Below are 20,350 nucleotides of genomic sequence, written 5' to 3'. Positions count from 1 at the left end.
GCGGGAGGGCAGACCGGCGGGTGGACCGGAGGGTGGACGGGGGGCACGGGAGGCCTGGGGAGCGGCCTCTGAGAATAACAGCAGGGGGCGGGGGCGGGAGGGCAGAGCGGGGCAGGCCTGGCGGAGGGGCACACTGAGCGTGTCTGTCAGTGGCCGCGTTTCCTGTCGGAGACAGTCCAGCCGAAGCCTGGGGCGCTGGGCGGCCTCTAACCTCCAGAGGGACGGGTGTGAGCCCAGCCTGGTACCTTCCTGCTGCCCTCCGAGAGCCACCGCATCCTCTGCTGGCAGAGCCCCATCATCCTGTCAAACACCAGGAGCGAGCTCACCTCCGTGGAGGGAGAGGCGGGAGGCTGGATGCAGAGAGAGGAGGGTGCCCCTGCCCCTCGCCCCGGCCCCTCAGCCGACCCGTCCCCCCCGGTACCCGTGCCGGGGCCTGAGCACCTCGCCTCCAAACACCCAGCAGACAGGCCGTCCGGGCGGGAGCCGGCCACGGACGCTCCGTTCAGACTCTGCCGCTGCGATGGACTGATTTGCCCTCGTTGGAGGCTCAGAGGTGGGGTTGGGGCCCAGAGGAGGGCGCGGGGGCTTCGGGTGGGAGACCCTGGGGCCTGGGTGATGGGCGCTCTCGGCCAGGCCCGCTGCTGGCACCCTCTCCGGCCCCTCGCCGAGGGCCTGGCCGCCAGGTCGCCGCTCCAGCCCGAAGCCTCGCCTCCACCGTGAGAGGGAGCCGGCTCCATTCCAGTCCGGTTCCCAAAGCCAACTTGGAAAATGGAGGCCGTCCCTGGGCCTCCCCAGTGGCAGTGGCTGAGTGGACTCGAACACCGCTTCACTGCTGTTTGCGGTGAAAACCAGCCGACCCGAGTTCCTTACGCCTGTTCACCCTCCACCCCCACAGAAGCGGCTGTGGAAGTCGTAGCCCAAGTGTTTGGATAAACTTGACAAACGGGCCGTTTCGCGTGGACTTCGTTAGCGTTGGGGAAGCACGGGTTTAAGCTCGGGCTCAGTAAACATGCGGCGGCTGGGGAGAGCTCCGCGGGAGAGGCCGTCAGCGGGAGGGCCATCCTCCTCCCAGGGCCCTCAGACCACGGGAGGCGCAGAGCCGACGGATGGCCTGCGCTGTCCCCCGCCCCGGCCTGAGGGGCCCCCCGACACCACCGGGACGTCTGAGCCCAGCCCTGGGCGGGCCCAGCAGGTGGACGGGTCCCGAAGGGAGCATCCGTCGCAGAGGCTGAGGACCTGAGACGGCCACCCTCTTATCTGAGAAAACCTGAGGCGGGAGCTGGCGGTGGGAGGGACCTGTGTGTGTGGGCGCGGGGCGGGGACGGGGGTTCCGGGGGGGGCCCGCACACACACTCACTCCGAGAGTTTCCACTCCAGCTGGCGGGCGGCCTGGGCGGACGGGTGCGGGCTCCTCTGGGCGCTGCTGCCCTGCTCCCTGCGAAGAGGGCGGTGAGGGCCGGCGTGGTCCCTGCGGGGCCCTGCGGGGGGGCGGGGCACACTCACCACACAGGTGCGGCCAGGCCGGCCAGGGTGAGCTTCTCGAACTCCAGACTGCGAGCCGACAGCCACGCTCGCGGGTCCGCCTCCGCGGGGGGCTGGGCCTCGGCGCCCCCCAGCCTCTGGGGAGGGAAGCCGGAGCCACAGTGAGACCGGGAGAGGCCAGGCCCGCCCTCCACGCGGCCGAGGGGCCCTGTGCCGGGTCCCCCGGAGCAGCCTGTGCGGGCACCTGCGCCCTCCTCCTCGCCCCCCTGGTGGCTGGGCCCTGCGGGCGCGGGGGGATGGGGGGCTGAGCGTGCACCCGGCCAGACCCCAGGGGACACAGAACGATGGCCCTGACCTCTGACGGCCGCCCCGGAACGCCTGGCTGGTTAACGGCGCCAGCAGGCCTGCTCTGTGCTGTTTCCAGCTCAGGGCCCACAGGAGTCACCGGCTCCCGAGAGCACAGGCTGCCCGCGCCCGGCCGGCGGCTCCGGCGGCAGCTTCGGGAGCCCCCTCCGAGCCCGCAGGAGGGCTCTGCCCCAAGAAGGGCCCCCCTCCGTTACCCGGACCCGTGGCCTCTCGGGGTGAAGCCCCAAGGGGCGGCCTTGGGGCCGAAGCCCTCACGGGAGCGCTCCGGGGCTGCTTTCTGGGCCGGCGGGCTGCCCGGCTGAGCCGCCCGGACGTCCTGCTGGGAGCGGCTTCCGTCCCCTCCCCGGTGCCGTGAGCCCGCTGTGACCAGGCTCTGCTCCTGGCGCCTGAGCTACGGAACAAGGGCCGAAACAAGAGGGAGCCCTAGCCGGTGTGGCTCAGCGGACAGAGCTTCGGCCTGCTGACCGAAGGGTCCCGGGTTCGACTCCAGTCAAGGGCATGTACCTTGGTTGCAGGCTCTTCCCCACCTTGGCCCTGGTCAGGGGCACATGCAGGAGGCAACCCATCAATGTGTTTCTCTCACATTGATGTTTCTCAGTCTTCCCCTCTCCCTTCTACTCTAAAAATCAATGAAAAAATATCGAGTGGGGAGTTTAAAAAATAAATAAATAAAATAAGACAAGATGGAAACGCGTTCGCCTTCTGGAAGCTTGCGCTCTGGTGTGTGGATGGCAGAGGAAGAGGAGCATCCCACTGAGGAGAGATCCGGGAAACAGGAGGACCGGGGGGAGGCGGTCGCTGAGCCTCTGGGCCAGGACGGGGAGCGCAGACGAGCCAGCCCTGAGCGTGGCTTGGAGCACACGTTCCCTCAGGGGCACGGGGCCGGGGGTCAGAGGGCCTGGAGACAGAATGGTGCCCCCGGTGGTTGGCGTGGAGCACGTGCAGGGCGGCAGGACGGGAAGAAGCGGGGGAGGCGTGCCAGGCTGTGCCAGGCTGTGCCAGGCTGTGCCAGGCAGGGACTTTGCGAAAGCTTCCAGCACGGTCACTGCTGTCCGTGCGATGGGCTGACCTTAAATATCACCGGAGTTGCCACGACTCACTTAGGGTACAGAACGGCATCTTTCCTTTTGAAGCAGAGAGAGCAGGCCCCGGGCACAAACCTCAAGACACAATCCGCCCTCCTCGGTGAGGAAGCCGCCCGCAGCCGAGACTGCAGGACGGCCCGCGCACCCGTCAACCACCGGCCCCGCCTCGACGCAGTCACCGCTCCTGGCACCGCTCGCCCCAGTGGGCTCCGCCGGGCCTGCGTACGGGGCTCCCGTGGCAGCGCGGGCGTGGCCGGCGGCGGTGCAGAGGACAGAGGTGCGGGAGAGGGGAGGGTGGAGGAGGGGGGCTGGCTGGCATTTCCGTCCGCGGGCTCAGACTCAGAGGGAAGCTGTTCGCGCTGCGGGAGCCGCGGTGGGCGCTGTCCTTGGTGAGCAGTGCCGGCTGGTGGCGGCACCGTGGCTTATGGGGAGGAGCGTGGGGAGCAGCTACGGCTGGAGGACATTTGTCCTTCACACACCAGACTCCTGAGGATGCACCGAGAGTGCTCGGCCTGGACGAGAGGCTGCTTTGCTCCTCGCACAGCCCTGCAGAGGCTCGGCATTAGCTGCCGCCCGGTAAGGAACAGACCCAGCAGCCCCGGGCGGAGAGGCAGCGTCACTCCCCGGCGACATGCTCACCACAGGGCGCTTCCCTCTGCCCAGGCGGGACACCAGCCCCTCTGAGAACCCCCTCGTCAGCTCGGACTTATTTCCCTTACATTCCTCTCGCCTGAAACAATTGTGACTTCACTCAAAGTATGTTATTCCTTTACTAGAGGCCCGATGCACAAAATTCACGCAAGAGTAGGCCTTCCTTCCCCCAGCTTTCCTCTGGCACTGGGACCGGGCTTCCCGCTGGCCACCAGTAAGCACCCAGGAGCCCGGCTTCCCTCGCAGCCCCGGCTCTGTATGGAAGGATGTCTGGCCTACTTAGCATATTATACTTTTATTATTATAGATCCGTTTACCAAGAGACCCTCTTGCAATCCGGGACCTCTCAGGAGAGGTCGGACCGCCTGTTTCAGCCCAATTCCCATAGGGCTGGCCAAGGGACTCCTGCACCAGACCTCTAGAATGCATATAAGATCTTTGGTTAATCTCTTCCCGTACTCCCTCCTCCCCTTTTCCTCTGAGATTCGTCAGTCTGTTCTATGTTTCTTTCTTTCTTTTCTTTTCTTTTTTTATTTTATTAAATTATTATCTGTGTACATATCTTACCAAGTCTGTTCTATGTTTCCATGCCTGTGCGTTGAGTGTCTGCCCCTCAGTGGTCAGTGCACGTCATAGCTACTGGTCAAACGGTCAGGTGCTTAGGTTTTTTATATATATAGATATGACCTGTTGCTATTGGCTTGTGAAGCTGTTATAATCCCCTCATGAACCTGTGTTAAATGCATTCCTGGCAAAGATAATCTGTTTCTTGGCATCAATCTGCTGCCTGAACAATGGGCTCTCACTTCCTAGCTTTGCGTGCTGAGCAAGTCTCGTTCCTCACCTTTAAAATGAGCGTGGTGAGGCTGTGCTTATGCAAAACCAGTTCTCAGGAACAGCAGAAAGTAACCATAAAAGGAAGACAATGACAGTATAATGCTATTACACGTTCCAGAAAAACAGTATTGCGTCTTAAGTTTTGTGCCTGAGGCCTGCTTTCTCTGTTTCAAAAGGAAATTAGCAAATGTTAAAGAAGTGTGGAAAGTACTGGTAATTAAAGCAAACACTTCAACAGCACTTATTATGTGTCGAACACTTTCTAAGCAGGGACTAAATGGAGTAGAATAGCTCAAGTCATGATGTACCATAACACATTGTCTTTAAACTGGCACCAAACTGGGACCACCCAATCCAGAATGAGAGAGGGGCACTGAGAAGATGACTTCCTCATCATGTGATTTTATGCTAATTAATGTCCTGCCCTTGGACAACACCCCTAAACCACCCTCCTTTCCCCGCCTTAGGAAAGCACTGCCACTCCTCATCGGAACACTAGATGGCGACCTTCTCCTCTCCAGGACTCGCCCATCTCTGGCCTAGGACACTGAGCAAAGCAGAAGCAATTCCCCTTCCATTTTACTTGCATTTGAAATGACCCTTCATGTTTTGGACACTGATTTTGTATCATTAATACTTGAAGGTTAGATTAAAAATGGTGGCAGAGTAAGTGAAAGCCACACTGACATCTTCCAGGACCAAACTAGAAATATAACTAAAACAGAAAAAAACCTGAAAAAACAACTGAAGGCTGGCTGGAGAGAACCCTGGTAACCAAGGACTGAACATGGAGACCGGGGAGACCACACAGTCCGGTCGGAAGTGCGGAGACGTGGAAGGCGTGGCTGGGTTCCCACAGACAGCAGCTGAAGGTTTGGAGGGATATTTTAGCTGTGGGGGGTACCCACTGAGAACTTCGGGGTCTAGACCCCAATCTGGGCCCCCAGCCCAGAGCACCAGAACTGAGAAAGGTGCCCACAGAACATATGGCTGAGAGAAGCAGCAGGCTTGCTGTTTGTCAGCCAGAGATGGCTGAAATGCAGGCACCCTCTTAAAGGGCCAAGGCACAAAATTTTGTGAGCAGCCACTTCTCTTGGAAGAGGGAGGGTAGAGGGGGCTGGAACTGTATGAGGAGAGTCCAGGGCTGGGGGCTCAGGAGTTGGAGCTTGGAGGGCAGCAATCACAGTTTTGTATGCTAAGTCATTCCCTCATGCTGCAGAGGTTATTTTTCTCTAGACCTTAGCTACCCAGATAGTTTATGCCTGGGGGAAGGCAATTTCCCCACCTGTTAGAAGACCTCTTGTCCCACTCTGTAGTCCATAGCCTGAAGAGGTGGATCTCTGGAGGCTTTGAGTCTTTGCCTGATCCCCTTCTGGGCCTGGGGCTGGCAAAACAGACCCTGAGGCACATCCTGGTCCTTACCAAAGGCACCCAGTCCAAGCAGAGGGAGTCACAAGTTGAGGATTGCTAATAGCTCCAAACAGGGTACTAAGGGCTAGTAACAAACAGCATCTGACATTGTCCTACACTACAGATTGGGAGTTGTAGCAGATCCACCTAGTCCATAGACACAAACACAAATAGGCAGCCAAAATAGGGAAATTTAAAAAATGATCCCCAAATGAAATAACAAAAATTCTCCAGAAGGAGAGCTAAACACAACGGAGATAAGAAATTTGTCATAGAGTTCAGAATAATGAGGGCAAAGATGCTTAATAGAAAGAAAAAAAATACAGTAACTATGGGGGGAAAAAAAAACCAAAAACACAACCAGTTGAAAATAAAGAATGACATAGCACTAATAGAGAACAGGTTGGCCTTAGCCAGTTTGGCTTCATAGATATAGCATCAGCCCACAGCCCAAAGGGTCCCGGTTTGGTTTTGGTCAACGTCACATGCCACGGTTCAGTCTCCTCCCTGGCCTGGGCCCTGGTTGGAGATTATGCGAGAGGCAACCAATTAATGTGCTTCTCTCATTCTCTCACAGCAATGTTTCTGTCTATCTCCTCCCATTTCCCCTAAATAATAATAATAATAATAATAATAATAATAATAATAATAATAATAAAATCAATGGAAACATATTCTTGAGTGAGGATTAACAAAAACAAATCAACAAAATACATTGGAAGAAATACACAGATTAGGGGAGGCTGAGGATTGGATCAGTGAATTAGAAGACAGGGCAGAAAAAAAAACACTCAGAGAAACAAAATGGAAAAAAAAATATTTAAAAACAGGACAGCTCAAGGGAGCTGTGGAATAACATGGAACAACAATTCTTGTATAACAGGAGTGCTAGAAGGAGAAGAAAGTGAGAAGGGGATAGAGAATATTTTTGAAGAAATAATGGCAGAAAAGTGCCCTAATTTAGTGGAAAAAAAAGTCATACAAGTTCAGAGTCAAAGAGAGTCCCAAGCAAGAAGAACCCAAACAGGCCCACACTCAGAAACATAATTAAAATGTCAAAAATTAAACACAAAGAGATAATCTTAAAGGCAGCAAGAAAAAAGTAATTGGTCACCTACAAAGGAGCTCCCACAAAGCTGATACCTCATTTTTCATTAGAAACTCCACAGGCCAGAAGGGAATGGCATGACGTATTCAAGGCAATGAAAACTAATCTATACTAATAAAAGGGTAATATGGTAATTAGATCCAGTCAGCCAAACATCTTCCAGCCACCCTGCCTTCCTTCCAGACAAAGCCACAGTGGCAGGCCGAGGCAGAGGCAGTTAGGGGTGATCAGGCCGTCAGGGGAAGGCAATGAGGGGCAATTAGGCTGGCAGGGGAGAGCAGTTAGAGGAGATCAGGCCAGCAGAGGAAGGCAGTTAGGGGCAATCAGACAGGCAGGCAGGCAGAGTGGTTAGGGGTGAACAGGGAGGAAGGCAGGTGAGCAATTAGGAGCCAGTGGTCCTGGATTGCAAGAGGGATGTCTCCCAAGGGATCCCAGGTGCAGGCTGGGCTGCAGGACACCCTCAAAAATTTTGTGCACCTGGCCTCCAGTCTATATATATAAAAACCCAGAGACTATCACAGCGGAGTGACCAGAGCAGCCTGTGGCTATGACACACACTACGGCAGCCAACCAGCCTGCTCTGGGCTGGATCACCCCCAACACCCCGATCAGCGTGGAGATAGCCAGCCAACCAACTGCCTTGCCCTGCAGAAATTTGGGGTCCAGGGACCTTGGAGGTGCTCGGTCTCACGGGCAAAGCTCTCCTTTGGTGGAAGTGGACCCGGGATCAGGGCGCCAGAGTCCGGGATGGGGTGGGGAAGCTATTCTGGTGGCCACAGCGGTCCCTGCGGGCCACACACAGCACACAGACACCTGGCCCCGGTCGGAGCAGCAACAGGAATAGGGGCTGCGGGGCTCAGCAACGAAGGAGCCAAGAGGTGCAAGGCCCGGCCTGGGCTCATACCCTGCCCCCTGGGCCCAGCAGCACCAGCAGGTGCCACGGTGTGCAGCGAGGCACCGGGCGCAGAGGGGAGGGGAAGTGAGCCAGGAGGGCAAGGCCCCGCACCACAGAGAGCCCTGAGGGGCGTGGCCGGGCCAGCGCTGGAACCGGGGGAGCGGCAGGGCTGCAGCCCTGCACTTTTAGGCCTTGGCCTTGGGATTCTGCGGGCAACCGGTGTACTGCCTGCCAGCATGCTGGAGGTCAGCCCCGCTTCAAGAGAGAGGACGTGGCGGAAAGTGGCAAGGCCACGGGAGGGATGGGAAACGCGGCCATCTTTGGGAAACACAGCTGCCACGGTCTTCAGTAACTATGAACTGATCATCTTTGGTCTCGTTCCACAGAAGAGGAAGCTGAGACTCAAACAGGGAGCCTTCCACAGCACCTCACCCCCTTCTCAGCCCTGACCTGTGCAGCACTGCTTTCACGGAAAGTACAGGATCCAAAATGCTTTTAGATCTTTGCTTTGTTGGGCAGGAGAGAATTTAGCACAGGGAATCGGTGCTTGGGAAATCATCGGAAAGCTGGAGGAGTGGGTAATAGGCTGGGCTCCCAGGAAAGACTCCCTGCCCAGCGGGAGGAGCTGCCCCTCAGCCACAGCTGAACTCTGGGACACTCTGGCACAGCTGTGACCCGGGGATCAGGAAACTGCTGTCCCCGCAAGTGCCCACCAGTTCCCACAAAACAGGTCACTGGGCACTTCCTCTGCCACAGCTGCCTGTGCACAGCCTGGATTCCACTGCAGAAAACCTCCACATCTCTGCAAACATGACACCAGCAGCAAAGAGCCCAAACTGCGGGAAGATGCCTCTGCCTCACTTCTGCCGTCAAAATATTGTGCAAGCGAATCCAATTGGCAGAAACAACTCATATCCAGAAACCTAGCTGCAAAGGAGTCTGGCAATTTCAGACTTTTGTCTAGGAGTGAGATCTTTCCAATGTACCTTGTGCCTTGTATTGATAAAAATGGGGCCCAGCCACAACAACAACAACAACAAATCTCAGCAAAGTGGGACTAGAGTGATCATACCTCAACATAATGACAAACTTACAGCAAGCACACATCATATTCAATGGGAAAAAACTAAAAACTAAAACCACTTCCCCTAAGAACAGGAACAAGACAGGGATGCCAACAAACATGAGGAGAAACCAAGATGGTGGCAGGGTAAACACCTAACTTCAGCCTCACACAACAATTTCAAAAAACACAACTAAAATACAAAATGGACATTATCCAGAACTACAGGAAAGTTGACTGACTGGAAATTCTACAACTAGAAGGAAAGAGAAAACCAAAAGGAAAATCAGAGGAGCTGTAAAAGCCTAAGGTACGGAGACACAGTGTGCGCCTTGGGAAAGGACAGAGTCGAAGAGAAGGGGCGGCTAAGTGCCTGGCTGGCGTTCCCTAGCAAGAAGGAGACAAAAGCTCCGGACTGTGCTGAGCCCCAGTTCTGACTGCACTGAACCCCAGTTCTAGGCCAGACCCTGGGGACCCAGGCTCATACTGAGGAAATCTAGGCTGTAATGCAGAAACTCAGGGGAGCGGCAAAAGGAAGTCTCAGAGACTCTGAATGTGCTCAGAGGACAGACTGTTGACTGTGCTGCTGGATTGCCCTAGCTGGAAGGAGACAAAAGCTTTCGACTGCTCTTAACCCCACTTCCAACTCCGCTTCCAAATGCACTGAACCTCAGTTGTGGGCTCGTTGGGGGAGAGACTGACTGTCTGGTAGCGGAAAAACTCAAGGGCACCTTTCTCTCAGAGGTGCTCGCAGCGAGTAACAAAGGACACTGAGGAACACTGAGACTCAGGAGCCTCATAGAGCGAGGCTAATGGAAGCCAAGGTTGTAGGCTCCACACTGAAACTCCGCCCTATCCAAGCAGAACACAGAGGCTTTTGCAATTTTCCAAGTCTAGTCAAATAAGGCTGTCTCCCGGCATAGACACAGCTGATCCTCACAGCCAATTGGCCTGGAGGTCAGTTCCTCCCAGTGATACCAACAACAATCAAGACTTAACTACAACAAGGCTGTACACACAGTTTACAAAAGGAGGCACCAAGATTGTCCACCTCAGGTAACTGGGAGGCTGACCCACTGAACCATATAGGACACCTTAGCACACAAAGCCACTCTACCAACTCAGGGAAGCAGCAAAAATGCCAAGACAAGGAAACAGATCACAAAGAAAGAAATGGAGGACAAAAAGCAACTGGATATAGAGTTCAAAACCACAGTGATAAGGTTTTTCAAGAATTTCCTAGAAAAGGCTGATAAAATAAACGAGACCTATAAGGATATGAAAAGGGATCAACTAGAAATAAAGAATATATTGTCTGAAATAAAAAATATTATAGAGTCCTAAAAACAGAATGAAAGATCGCAAAAATCAAGTCAAAGATTTGGAACATAAAGAGCCAGAGGACACTCCTCCGCAGAAGCAAGAAGACAAGAGAATCCAGAAAGTTGAAGATAATGTAAGAAACCTCTGGGACAACTTCAAGTGAACCAACATCAGAATTATGGGGGTCCCAGAAGAAGAGAGAGAGCAAGATACCAAAAACATATTGGAAGAAATAGTGACAGAAAACTTCCCCCACCTGGTGAAAGAAATAGACTTACAAGTCCAGGAAGCCTGCAGAACCCCAATCAAAAGGAATCCAAAGAGGACCACACCAAGACACATTATAATTAAAATGCCAACAGCAAAAGACAAAGAGATAATATTAAAAGCAGCAAGAGAAAAGCAGGTAGTTACCTATAAAGGAGCACCCATACAATTGTCAGCTGATTTCTCATCAGAAACCATGCAGGCCAGAAAGGAATGGCAAGAAATATTCAAGGTGATGAATAGCAAAAACCTACAGCCAAAAATACTCTACCCAGCAAAGCTATCACTCAGAATCGAAGGCCAGATAAAGAGCTTCACAAATAAAAAAAGCTAAAGGAGTTCATCACCGCCAAACCAGAATTATATGAATTGCTGAAGGGGGTTATATAGGAAGAGGAAGAAGATAAAGATAAAAATTATGAACAACAAATATGTAACTATCAACAAGTGAATCTAAAAACCAAGGAAATTATGCCGAGACCGGTTTGGCTCAATAATAGAGTGTCGGCTTGGGGACTGAAGGGTCCCGGGTTCGATTCCAGTCAAGGGCATGTACCTTGGTTGCGGGCATATCCCCAGTGGGGGGTGTGCAGGAGGCAGCTGACGGATGACTCTCTCTCATTGATGTTTCTAACTCTCTATCTCTCTCCCTTCCTCTCTGTACAAAATCAATAAAATATATATTAAAAAAATAATAATAATTAAAAAAATAAAAACCAAGGAAATTAAAAAATCTGATGAACAATATTAACTGTTGAATATAATAGAATCAGAGGTATGGAAGGGGAGTGAACTGATGATTCTTGGGGAAAAGGGGAGAGGGGGGTGTGGGAAGAGACTGAACAAAAACTGTGCACCTATGGATGAGGACAATGGGGAGCGGGGAAAGGGCAGAGGGTGGGGTGGGAACCTGGTGGAGGGGACCAATGGAGGGAAAAAAATGAAGAACATTTGTAATAATATGAACAATAAAGATTTATTTTTTCAAAAAATACAGGGATGCCTGTTTTTACTTCTCTTATTTAACATAGTACTAGAAGTGCTAGCCACAGTGATCAGACAAGAAGAAGAAATAAAAGGCATCCAAATTGGAAAGAAGGAAATGAAACTCATTATTCACAGATGGCATGATATTGTACATAGAAACCCATAAAGACTCCACCAGGGAACTACTAGACTTAATAAATGAATTTGGCAATGTAGCAGGATATAAAATTAATACCTAGAAATCAATGACATTTTTATACACCAATAATGAATTCTCAGAAACAGAAACTAAACAAACAATCCCATTTACCACTGCGTGGTGGTGGTGGGGGGGGAAGATAAGTAAGGTACTTAGGAATAACCAAGGAACTAAAAGACTTGTACTTGGCCCTAACCTCTTCAGCTCAGTGGATAGAGCATCGGCCTGCAGACTGAAAGGTCCCAGGTTCAATTCCAGTGAAGAGCATGTACCTTGGTTGTGGGCACATCCCCAGAACAGGTGTGCAGGAGGCAGCTGATCGATGTTTCTAACTCTTTATCCCTCTCCCTTCCTCTCTGTAAAAAATCAATAAAATATATACCTTCAATATATTTAAAAATAATAAAAGACTTGTACTTGGAAAACTATAAGATGTTGAAAAAGAGGTAGAGGAAGATATAAACAAGTGGAAGAATATACCATGTTCATGAACTGGCAGAACTCACATCATTAAAATGTCCATACTATTCAAAGCAATCTACAAATTCAATGCAATCCCTATTAAAATACCAATGGCATATTTTACAGATCTAGAACAAACTCTCCAAAAATTTATATGGAACCAAAAAAGACCCCGAATAGCTGCAAAAATCTTGAGAAAGAAGAAAAGAGTTGCAGGAATCACAATATCAGATATCAAGTTATACTACAAAGCCATCGTAATCAAATCGGCCATATAGATCAATGGAACAGAACAGAGACCCCAGAAATCAACCCAAGCCATTACGCTCAATTAATATTTGACAAAGAAGGCCAGAGCATACAATGCAGTCAAGATAGTTTCTTCACTGAATGATGTTGGGAAAATTGGACAGCTACATGGAAAAAAATGAAACTAGGCCATCAGTTTACACCACACACAAGATAAAGTCAAAATGAATAAAAGACTTAAATGTAACTTGTGGAGCCATAAAAATCCTAGAAGAAACCATAGGCAGCAAAATCTCAGCCATCTCCTGTGGCAATATGTTTGTGGATCTATCTTCTAAGGCAAGGGAAACTAGGGAGAGAACAAATGAGACTACATCAGAATAAAAGGCTTCTGCACACAAAAGAAACCAGCAACAAAATGAAAAGGGAGCTCATGGTATGGGAGAACATATTTGCCAATGATACATCCAATAAAGGGTTAATATCCAAAATATTTAAGAAACTCATACAACTTAATAAAAGGAACATACATAATCCTACTTAAAAATGGGCAAAGGAGCTGTACGTGGTTTGGCTCAGTGGATAGAACGTTGGCCTGCAGAATGAAGGGTCCCAGGTTTGTTTCTGGTCCTGGGTACATGCCCAGGTTGCAGGCTTCATCCCAAGTACCAGGTGTGCAGGAGGCAGCCGAGCAATCAATGATTCTCTCATCATTGTCGTCTCTCTCTCTCTCTCTCTCTCTCTCTCTCTCTCTCTCTCTCTCTCTCTCTCTCCTCTCTGAAATCAATTTTTTAAAAATGGGCAAAGGACCTAAGTGGACACTTCTCGAAAGTGGACATACAGATGGCCAAGAGACTTATGCCAAAATGCTCAAAGTCACTGATCATCAGAGAGATGCAAATTAAAATGACAAGGAGGTATCATCTCTCCTGTTCAGAATGGATACTATCAAGAAATCAACAAATGGGTAGCCCTGGATTTTGGACCAAGATGGCGGCATAGGGTAGACACCCAAATGCTGCCTACCACAACAAATTTGAATTTAGAACTGAAAAATAGGGGAGGCATTGCCCTGAAGTGCCGGACAGCTAGCTGAGAGGAGGCTCTGCCATCTGGGAAGGAGAGAGAAGGCACGCTGAACCTCAGGAACTGTGAAGGTACTGAGAACTGTGCGCAAAAAGGCGCTGGCTTACTCCCGGCGTGCAGAGAGGGCAGGCAGGGCTGAGTTTGCTACTGGCTTACTCCTGGCGCATGGAGAGGGCGGACAGCTAACGCGCGCCTGGCTTTCTTGTTCGAGAGGAAAACAGAATCAGCCTATTGCTCTGATAGACGGCCCCAGACAGGGAGATGCCAGACTGTCAGGCAGTGGGCAGAGATCCCTCGGAGGTGTGTGAAGCCAGAGGCCATTACTGCGGGACTTGGGGAGGAGCCGAAGGGAAAACAAAGTTTGTCTGCACCAACCTGAGACTCCGCCCCATCTGTGGCTGAACACAGAAGCTCTCCCAGCGGCTGGCTTTCTCTAAGGAGGGACTGGCTGGAATACAAAGCTTGTCTGCGCCTTTACCAAAGAGGTGCGTGCGCCTGCAACCAATCTACCGAAACTCTCTGCGAACAGGACTTTTCTAAGGTGAGACTGACAGGGAACCAAAGATTGTCTGCGCCACCCGGAGACCCCGCCCTATTCAAGCAGAGTACGGAAACCCTCCTAGCTGAGACACTGCTGATCCTCACAGCCAATTGGCTTGGAGATCAACGCTTCCCAGTGATGCCAACAATAAGCAAGGCTTAACAACAAGACTGCACACACAGCCCACAAAGGGCTACACCAAGACTGTCCACCACAGGTAACTGGGAAGGCTGTGCTACTGGGCTCTACCAGAACACCTAGCACACAAAACTATTCCATCAAATCAGAGAAACAACTAAGATGCAGACAAGAGAAAGGACATAAAGGAAAGAGATGGAGGAAAAGAAAAGATTGGACATTGAGTTCAAAACTACAGTTATAAGATTATTCAACAATATCCTAAAAAAAGGCTGATAAAATAAATGATACCTATGAGGATATGAAAAGGGAGCAACTAGAAATAATAAGGGATCAACTAGAAATGAAGAAAACATTGTCTGAAATAAAAAATATTATACAAAGTCCTAAAAACAGACTGGAAGATCGCAAGAATCAAGACAAAGATTTAGAACACAAAGAGCCAGAGGACACTCCTCTGCAGAAGGGAGAAGATAAGAGAATCCAGAAAGTTGAAGATAGTGCAAAAAACCTCTGGGACAATTTCAAGCGAACCAACATCAGAATTATGGGGATTCCAGAAAAAAAGAGAGAGCAAGATACCGAAAGAATACTGGAAGAAATAGTGACAGAAAACTTCCCCCACCTGGGGAAAGAAATAGACTTACAAGTCCAGGAAGCCCACAGAACCCCAAACAAAAGGAATCCAAGGAGGACCACACCAAGACATATCATAATTAAAATTCCAAGAGCAAAAGACAAAGAGATAATATTAAAAGCAGCAAGAGCAAAGCAGGTAGTTACCTATAAAGGAGCACCCATAGGATTGTCAGCTGATTTCTCAACAGAAACCATGCAGGCCAGACAGGAATGGCAAGAAATATTCAAGGGATGAATAGCAAGAACCTACAGCCAAAAATACTCTACCCAGCAAAGCTATCACTCAGAATTGAAGGCCAGATAAAGAGCTTCACTAATAACAAAAAGCTAAAGGAGTTCATCACCGCCAAACCAGAATTATATGAATTGCTGAAGGGGGTTATATAGGAAGAGGAAGAAGATGAAGATAAAAATTATGATCAACAAATATGTAACTATCAACAAGTGAATCTAAAAACCAAGGAAATTAAAAAATCTGATGAACAATATTAACTGTTGAATATAATAGAATCAGAGGTATGGAAGGGGAGTGGACTGACGATTCTCAGCCGAAAGGGGAGAGGGAGGATGCGGGAAGAGACTGAACATAAACTGTGCACCTATAGGTGAGAACAATGGGGGATGGGGAAAGGACAGAGGGTGGGTTGGGAACCTGGTGGAGGGGAGCAATTGAGGGGGGGAAGAGGATCGCATTTGTAATAATCTGAACAATAAAGATTTATTTAAAAAAGAAAAGAAATCAACAAATGACCAATGATGGCGAGGATGTGGAGAAAAGGGAACCCTAGTACACCACTTGTGTGAATGCAGCCTCTGTGGAAAACAGTATGGAGTTTCCTCAAAAACTCAAAAATCGAATTGCCATTTGACCCAGTGATCCTACTTCTGGGAATATATTCTGAGAATCCTGAAGCGCCCATGGAAAGAACAGATGCGCCTCTAGGTTCATAACAGCACAATCTGCATTAGCTAAGATGTGGAAACAGCCCGTCAGCAGAGAGTGGACAAACAGCTGTGGTACAGCTACACCGTGGAGCACTGTGCAGGTGTGACAAAGGAGGACCTCTTACCCTGGGAGGCACATGGAGGGCCTGGACAGTGCCATGGAAAGCACGTCAGCCAGAGAAAGCTAAGTATCACGTGGTCTCACTCGTGTGGCCTCTAATGAACAAAATAAACTGATGAACAAAATAGATCCAGGGACATGGAAGCACGGAACAGACTGGAATCTCCAAGGGGAGGCGGGGGAGGGTGGGTGGGAAGAGATCAACCAAAGAACTTGTGTGCATACATGCGTCGCCCACAGACACAGCCCATAGGGTTGTGAAGGCCTGGGTGGGGGCGGCTAGAAGGTGTCATTGGGGGGGGGGGCATATTAATAATTCCAACGATAAAGATTTAATTTAAAAACGAAGACATCCGACAGCTGAGGGCCCAGGCACCTGCGGCTGCAGCGGCTTTGGAGAAAGCTGGCGGAGGGTGAGACCGGGATTGGGGCCAAGGGGAGAATCTCCCTGGCCTCCCTCTCCTCCCCCTGCAACTCACCCCCGCCTGCCACTGGCCAAACCCAGACGGAGGCTGCAGCTGAGACTGAGGATGCAGCCGGAGGGGCCAGAGCCGCTGAGAGACCGGCTCCGGGAGGTAGGCAGTTTCTCTCTGCGAGGCCTGTCAGCAGCTCTCAGCTTGTCAGGGCGGACCGGCTCCGCCCGCACACCCTGCAGCCCCTGCTCCGTACCCCCAGCCCCTCTCCGGGCGTGCAGGCGGCTGGCCCTCGCCCGCCCGCAGTGTTCCCGCGGGGACGGAGCCTCCTGGGGGGCCCAGCCCCGGCCAGAGCCCGCCTCTCCCTGCGCTTACAGAGCGGAGCCTGAGAGGGCAGAGCCAAAGTCGCCTTGTTTTCACTCATGGCCCCAGAGCGCCTGTCCGTTACATAACCTCCTTCCTCACTGCACCCCGGGAACAGTCTGCTGTGAGACGCTGGGGGCCAATTTTCTCTCATTTACAACGGAACTTCACATCTGAAAGCCAGAATCGTTACACACAAAACAAGACAAACAATAAACAACGAGAAAGGGCGAAGGTTCACTCACACCTGGCCATGGGCCCCAGCAGCCATCGCACTCAGAAGGAGCACAGCTTTACAAGGGAGGGCGCGCCCTGGGGGCCATCCTAACGGTCCACTCTTCCCGTCACTCCCCTGCTCTCACAGCAGCCTGTGCACGGCCCTTTAGATCTAGATTTTAGAGAATCCAAAAGCCCCACATCTCAGGAGGGGTTTGGAATTCGGTCTCGCAGGCTTCAGGCGCCGGCCACAGGGACTGCTCTTCACGTGGGCCGGGCCTTCCCTGGAGGCCTGACAGATCCTCCCTCCCCCAGCGGATGGACGGGAACCCCTCCTGCCGCCGCCGGACGCTCCTGAGCACCCAACCACCCATCAGCGCCTGCCATGCCCTAAGCCCCGACCCCTACGTCCCCAGGTCCCTAATCCAGGCCTTACAGAAACCACCGATCAGATCAGCGTGTGCTGGGTGCCTAAGCCCCGTCCCCTCTCTTTCTTGGTCCAAGGACCTGACGACGGGCAGAGCGGAACTCAGAGTCGGATACGTCCTGCCCCCTCCCACGGCCTGTGAACCCCCCGTACCCCCTCCCACGGTCTGTGAACCCCCCCCCCGCACCCCTCCCACAGCCTGTGAACCCCCCTCCCCCCCGCACCCCTCCCACGGCCTGTGAACCCCCCACCCCCTCCCACGGCCTGTGAACCCCCTCCCCCCCGCACCCCTCCCACGGCCTGTGAACCCCCCGTACCCCCTCCCACGGCCTGTGAACCCCGTCCTGCCCCCTCCCACGGCCTGTGAACCCCCCACCCCCTCCCACGGCCTGTGCCCCCCCCCGCCACCCCTCCCACGGCCTGTGAAACCCCCCCCGCACCCCCTCCCACGGCCTGTGAACCCCCTCCCCCCCGCACCCCTCCCACGGCCTGTGAACCCCCCGCACCCCTCCCACGGCCTGTGAACCCCCCGCACCCCCTCCCACGGTCTGTGAACCCCCCCCCCCCACCCCTCCCACGTGCCTGTGAACCCCCCGCCCCCTCCCACGCCTGTGAACCACCCCCCGCCCACCCCTCCACGGCCTGTGAACCCCCCGCCCCCTCCCACGGCCTGTGAACCCCCCCCCGCACCCCTCCCACGGCCTGTGAACCCCCCCCCGCACCCCTCCCACGGCCTGTGAACCCCCCGCCCCCTCCTACGGCCTGTGAACCCCCCCGCACCCCTCCCACGGCCTGTGAACCCCCCGCACCCCTCCCACGGCCTGTGAACCCCCCCCGCACCCCTCCCACGGCCTGTGAACCCCCCGTACCCCCTCCCACGCCTGTGAACCCCGTCCCTGGCCCCCTCCCACGGCCTGTGAACCCCCCCCCCGCACCCCTCCCCACGGCCTGTGAACCCCCCTGTACCCATCCACGGCCTGTGAACCCCCCCACCCCCTCCCACGGCCTGTGAACCCCCCTTACCCCTCCCACGGCCTGTGAACCCCCGCACCCCTCCCACGGCCTGTGAACCCCCATACCCCCTCCTACGGCCTGTGAACCCCCCGCACCCCTCCCACGGCCTGTGAACCCCCCGCACCCCCTCCCACGGCCTGTGAACCCCCCATACCCCCTCCTACGGCCTGTGAAACCCCCCGCACCCTCCCACGGCCTGTTGAACCCCCGCACCCCTCCCACGGCCTGTGAACCCCCCATACACCCTCCTACGGCCTGTGAAACCCCCCGCACCCCTCCCACGGCCTGTGAACCCCCCGCACCACCCTCCCACGGCCTGTGAACCCCCCGCACCCCCTCCCACGGCTGTAACCCCCCATACCCCCTCCTACGGCCTGTGAACCCCCCGCACCCCTCCCACGCCTGTGAACCCCCCGCACCCCTCCCACGGTCTGTGAACCCCCCCGCACCCCTCCCACGGCCTGTGAACCCCCCGCCCCCTCCCACGGCCTGTGAACCACCCCCCGCACCCCTCCACGGCCTGTGAACCCCCCCCGCCCCCTCCCACGGCCTGTGAACCCCCCCCGCAACCCCTCCACGGCCTGTGAACCCCCCCCCGCACCCTCCCACGGCCTGTGAACCCCCCGCCCCCTCCTACGCCTGTGAACCCCCCCCACACCCCTCCCACGGCCTGTGAACCCCCCCGCACCCCTCCCACGGCCTGTGAACCCCCCCGTACCCCCTCCCACGCCTGTGAACCCCGTCCTGCCCCCTCCCACGGCCTGTGAACCCCCCCCCCCGCACCCCTCCCACGGCCTGTGAACCCCCCTGTACCCCTCCCACGGTCTGTGAACCCCCCACCCCCTCCCACGGCCTGTGAACCCCCCGTACCCCCCTCCCACGGCCTGTGAACCCCCCGCACCCCTCCCACGGCCTGTGAACCCCCCCGCACCCCCCTCCCACGGCCTGTGAACCCCCCATACCCCCTCCTACGGCCTGTGAACCCCCCGCACCCCCTCCCACGGCCTGTGAACCCCCCGCACCCCTCCCACGGCCTGTGAACCCCCCCGCACCCCCTCCCACGGTCTGTGAAACCCCCCACCCCCTCCCACGGCCCTGTGAACCCCCCGATACCCTACCCCCCCCCCACGGCCTGTGAACCCCCCGTTACCCCCCTCCCCGGCCTGTGAACCCCCCCCCCGCACCCCCCTTCCCACCGGCCTTTTGTGAAACCCCCCCCGCACCCCCTCCCACGGCCTGTGAACCCCCCGTACCCCCCTCCACGGCCTGTGAACCCCGTCCTGCCCCCCTCCCACGGCCTGGGAACCCCCCCCCGCACCCTTCCCACGGCCTGTGAACCCCCGCACCCCTCCCACGGCCTGTGAACCCCGTCCTGCCCCCTCCCACGGCCTGTGAACCCCCCATACCCCCTCCCACAGCCTGTGAACCCCCCCCCCCCCCCCCCCCGCACCCCTCCCACGGCCGCGGACACTGGCTCTGTCTTACCAGGAGGTCCCGGGTCTGGTTCACGTGCGTGACCAGCAGGCCATCGTCCGGGCTCCGGCCCAGGCCCCCGACGCCCTCTGGGCTCAGCTGCGTCTTCGGACCCGGATCCGTGCTCCTCTTCATGCTGCCGGACAGGGACCCGGTCAGCCCGGCCCCGGACCCCGACCCATCCCATCCCCCGGCGGCCCGGGGGCAGTCCTTTCTGTCTGGCTCTGGGAGGCTCCCACAGGGCCCTGCTGAGACACACGGACCCGGCTCCGAGGACGTCCGTCCGTCCGTCCGTCCGTCCTGTCCGATGGAGGTAACTCCCGCCTCACCCAGGCGGGCGTGCCCTCCCGCTCCCATTGTTTTCATTCACAGAATCAGATGCTGCGTCCCAGGAACCTCCCGGGCGGCTGTCATCTTCGCCTCGCGACCATGACCAGTGTGTGCAGCCATTATAAACCACCCAGTGTTTTATTATGAAAACACACATTGTTTTATTAGAAAAATACCTAATGCTTGTTTTCCTAAGGAGAAAAAGTCTTTGGTAACTTACAACGTTGGAGTTTGCTGGGTTAAATAGTAAAAATTATTAA

At 54.5% G+C, this 20,350-nt stretch overlaps 1 protein-coding gene across 1 annotated transcript in view; it reads right to left on the bottom strand.

Moving 5' to 3' along the window:
- Nucleotides 1–16,901, bottom strand: part of VWA3A (von Willebrand factor A domain containing 3A) — a 38,246-nt gene extending 21,345 nt beyond the window's left edge. Inside the window, exons 1-5 of the mRNA XM_045589322.1 lie at nucleotides 16,878–16,901; nucleotides 2,084–2,239; nucleotides 1,504–1,619; nucleotides 1,358–1,435; nucleotides 246–300 (exon numbers count right to left, since the gene is read on the bottom strand). Of these exons, the coding sequence (XP_045445278.1) occupies nucleotides 246–300; nucleotides 1,358–1,435; nucleotides 1,504–1,619; nucleotides 2,084–2,239; nucleotides 16,878–16,901 (429 nt within the window). The remainder of the gene's footprint in view (nucleotides 1–245; nucleotides 301–1,357; nucleotides 1,436–1,503; nucleotides 1,620–2,083; nucleotides 2,240–16,877) is intronic.
- Between the last annotated feature and the right edge of the window lie 3,449 nt (nucleotides 16,902–20,350).

Source organism: Pipistrellus kuhlii, unplaced genomic scaffold (genome assembly GCF_014108245.1).
Source record: "Pipistrellus kuhlii isolate mPipKuh1 unplaced genomic scaffold, mPipKuh1.p scaffold_m20_p_31, whole genome shotgun sequence".
Lineage (NCBI taxonomy): Eukaryota > Metazoa > Chordata > Mammalia > Chiroptera > Vespertilionidae > Pipistrellus > Pipistrellus kuhlii.
The sequence above is the reverse complement of the archived record's forward strand: the minus strand, read 5'-3'. Positions and strand labels throughout refer to the sequence as shown.